Here is a 6,792-nt window from a genome sequence, read left to right on the forward strand (position 1 = left end):
CATAAAAAATGTACAATACATTTTAAGAGTAATAATATTTGTAATTGCTAATATGGATTTTTATTTTAAATTTTTATTTTTAATAATGATATTTTTTTTTTTTTTAATAAAATACAATTACTATCATTTGAAAAAAAAAATAGATACAAATGAAATGCATGGAATGCATTGAAAATTTAGTGAAATAAAAGTTTTTCAAAGCAGATGAAAACAAATGGGTTGGAATATATTTTAACACTGTGCCAACTCCAGTTCAGGATAAGTTCTATATGGGAAACTTTGTTGGGGCTCGAAGGTGTCCCCTTATTAGGGTCTTTAATAGAATGTTTATAGGTAAAGAGCCTCAACATAACAAGTGACTTTTTTTATTGAAAGTAGTAAATGCTTTCTTGAATGGATGGAATACACACAAAAAATATCAATTTAATCATGAAACCTTTAGATCGTAGGAACAATGATTAATTTGAGAGTAAGATTTTAAGGATGAAACGTTTGAAAAGCTTTTAAAAGCTATCAGAATCAGAAAAGAAATATAGATAGAATCCAAAATAATAAATCAATAATTTAAAATCTTTTAAACCCAGACAGCCTTGCATTCACAGTTTTAGAAATAACATGATACGTATGTGAATTCAATTATGTTGTAGATTGCTGTAATGGTGTTTGTGAAAATTCAATACATACAATATACCAGAAAATTCAGATTCAGTTAAAATTAAGCAAGGGTGAACCCAAATAACAAAATTCTAAATTGTACTTTCCCAAAACCTTTAAATACCGGAATGTTGTCTGGCGGGGTTTTAATTTTTTACTAACCCTGAAACCAGTTCTAGAAATACCAGGATGGTTTCCGGCTCGGTTTAGTTTTTGACCAACCCCAAAACCAGTTCTAGAAATACCGGGATGGTGTTTGGCGGGGGATAGTTTTACCATGTAGTTTAAGTTCTATTTATTTGTTGTTAGCCTATACCGTTCAATTCATTTCAATGTAAATGTTTTTTTTATATATTTACAAATGACAATCAATTTACTTACATACTAATATTTGATGTATTTTATCATTTAATATTCTTTATATTTCAGATTCTTATTTTAAAGAAAATCCCAATTTTGCGATGTTGAATGATTCAGAAGATGAAATAATCTATGGGTAAGTAGCGACTAACCTACACCGTTACATAAAGGCAATTACAACAGGATGCTGAGCTCCGGAGATCAATAGGTTTATCTTTGGCTGTGTCACGATCAGTTCCCCACCCCTTACAGACACTGCACGCCGCAGAGAATATGTACATAGTACAGTACTGTTGTTATTTGTCACAGCCAGACATAAGATCAAAGGTTACAAGTTTCTAGCTTGACAAGTGTTCTGTTGTTAGATTGCCTTGGTTAATACATTAGCAATATGGAAATTTGTGTTATTGTGAAATGAAGAGAATGAGTATATCGCCAGATTCTATCATTTGTGATTTGAAAGTGCAACCAGTCTGACCTCAGGAATGTTCAATTCACTCAAATTGATTCACCTAGTAGAAAACGGGCTTTAGGCTGAGACGAAAAATTAATTAAATCTGTATCACCTGCCACCATAGCAATGTTAATGATTATTGCATTCACCTAATTGACGTTGATGTCACCATGTAAATGCTAGATACAATTTAAAACTATAAATAGATCTTAACTGATCTGTATTTCGTTTTACTAATCATGAAAGCTTTTCAACTGACAACAGTATTGTTTTCAGTCGGTGACATTTTCAATAGTTAATCAACGTCTTCTAGCTTGAATTAGACTGTATAAACATTACAATTTATTTAAGATATACAAAATTTGAATGAATCAAAAACATTGTCATTTATTCATCTAACGTTGATGATAAATATAGAGGGTGCTATACCAACAACAGTATTGTTGTCAGTGACATTTTCAGTAGTTAATCAAAAATGTCTTATATTGACAGACTTCTTCTACTAGCTTGAACTTTAGACTGTATAAACATTACAATTTATTTAAGATATACAAAATTTGAATGGATCAAAAACATTGTCATTTATTTATTCATCTAACGTTCATGATAAATATAGAGGGCGCTATACCAACAAAACTATTGTTTTCAGTCGGTGAAATTTTCAGTAGTTGTTAAAAAATGTCTTGATGAGACTTCTTCTAGCTTGAACTTTAGACCACATAAATATCACAATTTATTTAAGATATACAAATCCAACAAACCCTCGTCACTTCTTTTCTCTCATTTTGTGATTACAAGTAGAGGGTGCTTTACCAACAAAAGTCTGACATTGATAATGAAAATATCTTTTGATTGAAATAGATTGAAATATATACTTATACTGGGTAACCTCTTCAGTCAAAGACTGGTCTCCCAGAGGGTCCAGTTGGTGATCAGTGGCTGTGATGTACTAGTACACCGGGGTAACCCCCTACTCGTCTTGAAAGATGTACTAGGTTTTTTAAAGTGCACATGAGCTATGTGTACACTGGACCTATGGTTTATAGTCCTTATCCGAGAAGACTTGTTCTACCACTAGACCCATGGAGTGAGTGAGCCTCGACCCTCGGCCACTCACTCACTGTTTTGTTTAACCACTCGAACTTTAGACCACATCAAAATTGGAATTTATTTAAGATGCAAAATCTGAATGATCAAAAACGTCTTATATATACAAAATGTCTTATAGAGGGCAAAATGGTTTTCAGACAAAAGTTTTGAACTTGAACTTTAAACCGATCAACAACTTAAAAGGTATCTTGGATAATTAAAACTTCTTTTCTCCTCTAACATTGATGAAAGATATAGAGGGCGCTGTGCCAATTAATACAAAAAATAAAAAGATTTATAAGTGCTGAAGGTGCTTGTGAAAACCATGGAAAATACAAACCTTGAAATTAAAAACAAAAACATTTTTGAAAAAACCATCTGTTGCTCTTATTTTTATTTATTTGATTAAACTTTGTTTAATGAGGATGACTAAAAAAAACAGCAAAAGCTGACATGCATGATGCCCTCAAACACAACTATCTAGTGTTAACTATAAATAATTATAGGTTATGAAATGTTTATGAAGGAATATTTCTAGCTGTGATTGACAGATTTCAGTTCTAATTTTTTGTTTATACTTTTCTATTTATTGTTTTAGAAGTGATAGTGATGATAACGTTCACACATCTCTAACGGGATCTCATCGATACCATGACGACACCGACGATGAAACATTCAAGTGAAAATGATTCTTAAAAGACGACTAAATGGCTGCATCAGTGCAATTACAAAGAAAAGAAACATTCTTTTTACAATGATTCCTTTTTGCTATTTTAATTCCTATTAATTCTATTCATTAAACTCTGTCTACACTATCAAACTTTATGTGACATGATGATGTCATATCACTACCATATTTGGGCATATCACTACCATATTTGGGCATATCACTACCATATTTAGGCATATCACTACTATATTTGATTCAGTTTGATAGTGTAGACAGAGCTTAAAACAATAATATTAAGATTTGAAAAAAAAAAGTTAAAAATTGCATTAAAAAGGCTAAATATTTTGTTGATATTTGTTTTTTTTTAAATAAATTTTTTATGAAACAATTTTAGCTAAATACTTTGAAGACGATTGTATAATTTGGATTTTTAAAAATTTATTTCATTATTTCTTTATTAATTATTTGGTTCGATACATTTTCTTTATAATTTGTCCAGTAATGCGTTATGAAATCGAAAAGACCACTATTTATCCATTAAGCAAATGAAAACTAAATATTTATATATCATTAATATATCTCTGGTTTATAGCCTATCCTAAGGGTTATTTCCTGAATTATTTTGAAATATAAAACAAAATAGTTGTTTTTATTGGAAATTTCACTTTTGAAAACCATGGTACACGGTAAAATGATGCATTCACAAAGATGAAAATATAAGATAACAATAGAAATATAAGTAACAATTAATAAAAAATAAAAAAATGTTGTTGTGTATAAACTAATTATCCATTTGAATTTGCTATGATAGTATTGTCTATCTATCTATTCCACCAGATTGTAAATTTTACAATTTTAAAAGCAAATATTTAGTTCACTTCTGACATGCCAGGAAAGTTCTTCCCTAAAGTAGTTATATTCAGAGATATTGAACATGCTTCAAATGGGTGTAGACTACTATAACTCCTTAAGCACATGGGCTTATAACTGAAGTAATAATATGGTATATTATATGTTTTGTGCTGATAATATTTAAGAAATAAACCCCACCTTAGCAATTAGCATGGTAACTATAAACAATATTACAAACATTGTTCATTATTCTCAAATTTAAATCGTCATGTATGAATAATTTTGGCATTTGCATAAAAAAGTTTAATTAATTCTGTTAAAAAAAATGTTTAAATCTAATAATTCTTAAAAAAAATTAAAAGTTTATTATTATTAATATGAGGCTACTGTATACATTGGCTTATCTGAGGAGATCTATTTTCGCGGATTCCTCGCTATATAAGCAGTGCTAGTAGATATTTTGCGAACAGTTTGAGGAGCTCGTTTAAGCTAACAGTCAAATATGACTTTGTTTTTATGTATAATTTCTAGATTTTATGTTTTGTGATAGGCAGATAAAATTTCTTTCATTGCCTCGTCGATGAAGCAACAACGTTTTAGTACATTTATATCTAGAATTTTTATCAATTCGTTTAATTTTTATCAATATTTTGTTTGTAAATATTTATATCACTTAAGTTGATTTTTTTTAAATACTTTAATAGTTTATTTATCTCCATTTAACAAAAAAAAAATCTGCAATTATTTAATATATTGTTTCTGTAAGCATGTAAATAATAATGATATGATCTGTATATTTATGAACTGATAAAAGCATTAGGAACCATGTCAAAATTATTCTGCTGCAGTTACTCCAGTAACTACCTTTTTCCTTTGCAATAATGTATGATTTTAATTTTCTTCAATGTACAAACGTGTGCATGATTTCCAAAAAAAAAATTGCTAAATAATTACATAAACAGGTTAATGACAAAATGCAGTTACTGCAGTAAATGCAGTAGAATAATTTTGACATGATTCTTTACTATTAGAAATCTATTGATTAAGGTAGAAACGTTTTACACATTCCTATTCAGGTATATTGAGGTTTATTTATGTGTGGGTGATTTTTTCTTATTATGTATAATGCCCTAATTTCGACAATAGTATATAGTTTATTATAATTATATGAGAGCAATGCAGAAGCTGATTCCAAACGGTAATTCCGATTAATATTCGTAAAAAGCAAACACATTTTTGCACAAATGCCGTGTCATACTTATACTTGCGCAATCACAACGCCGCCCGCTGTTGGCCCTCGTAAATAAATGAATACAACAAACCAATAAAATAGGGACACAGGGCCAATTCAACTGTATACTGTACGTTACATTCTATAAAATGTACAGTTTGTAAAATAGTTTGACGTCCGGTCTAGATTGGTTAATGTTCGTTTTGCCGATCTGCGTTCACACGTAGGTCTACGCACAGAATACTGCAGTAAATTATGCAGTATCTGCAAGTGCAACAAACACTATAGGCCTAATGTGAATTATTGTTGAGTTTCTGAAATGAATTAATTGGAAATTCAATCAAAATATATTACATCAAACGTTTTCAGTAAAAACCAACCATTACTGTAGTTTCTGATTATTAAGGCATTCCAAGTCTATTAAAACCTTGTTCATTTTATGTCATCTAAGAGGGTAACCCTTCCAGTTTAGCCCAGTGAGTTAACAGATATCCAGGGGCCCTCTTTAATAACAATTAAAATCTTTCTTTCAAATTGATTGTTTTACCTCCATTATTGTTTAATTAATTTGAAAATATTTATTTGAAAATGTGTTTATGAAAGTAGAATAGAATATATTGAATATGAACAAATTGATTTCTCTACTTTTTTCTGAATATTATTATTTTGTTTTTAATTTGTAAATAAACTCGAAGTATTGTATTACATTAAATTGTATTCCAGACATACGGTATTAGCCATGTATCACTAAATGCCACTAAGTTATTTGATGCTCTTTGTTTTTCGCACAACATAGGGCCTACATTGTAGGGCCTAATGATACCATACTTCCAAAATATGTTTTGGTTCCGATCTCCAGTTTTTGACTTTGCAAAGATTTGTTTTGTTTATTTTTATTTTTTTTTACAATTATAAAATTCTTACATTCAAAACTTGGAGTGTATTTCTTTCAAGTAATTCTTTCAAATAATTTCTTACCCTCCTCTTATTGGCGAATTTCTTTTTGCTGTTGGTTGGGTTTGGAAATAAAATAAAACAAGTAGGCCTATAGTGTGTTCCGTTTTTGGTCGTTTATTCAAATGAACAGAATGTTAACGTCATCCGTTTAATACGTGCTCGTGCGTAAACCCTATTTTTCGTTTGTTTCTTGTATTCATTCCGATATGACGCTCTGTTTTATTTCCGAGATTTATTTATAGGATTACATAGGACTACATATATTGTCTTCCCGTAATTATTTAGGGAAACTACTAAACTGACAGTAATAAAGATGAATAATAAGAAATAAAGTTGTATAGTTTACGTATACATTTATTTTAATCATAATGTAAATATTTAAAATGTACTATTAATGTTTTTGATTTATAATTTTTTTTATTACCATATTCATCTTCGTCATCATCTTTATCAATATCATCCTCACAACTACCATTATTCGCATCGTATCTGTATCTGTTTCTGTTGACGTATAATTCATTTGAA

General features: G+C 29.5%; 1 protein-coding gene across 1 annotated transcript in view; it reads left to right on the forward strand.

Moving 5' to 3' along the window:
• LOC140055054 (transmembrane protein 181-like) overlaps positions 1-3,633 on the forward strand; it is a 35,587-nt gene extending 31,954 nt beyond the window's left edge. Inside the window, exons 15-16 of the mRNA XM_072100228.1 lie at positions 1,084-1,150; positions 3,156-3,633. Of these exons, the coding sequence (XP_071956329.1) occupies positions 1,084-1,150; positions 3,156-3,240 (152 nt within the window). The 3' untranslated portion in view covers positions 3,241-3,633. The remainder of the gene's footprint in view (positions 1-1,083; positions 1,151-3,155) is intronic.
• Positions 3,634-6,792: the final 3,159 nt, after the last annotated feature.

The sequence above is a fragment of the Antedon mediterranea genome, chromosome 7, assembly GCF_964355755.1.
Source record: "Antedon mediterranea chromosome 7, ecAntMedi1.1, whole genome shotgun sequence".
Classification (NCBI taxonomy): Eukaryota; Metazoa; Echinodermata; class Crinoidea; order Comatulida; family Antedonidae; genus Antedon; species Antedon mediterranea.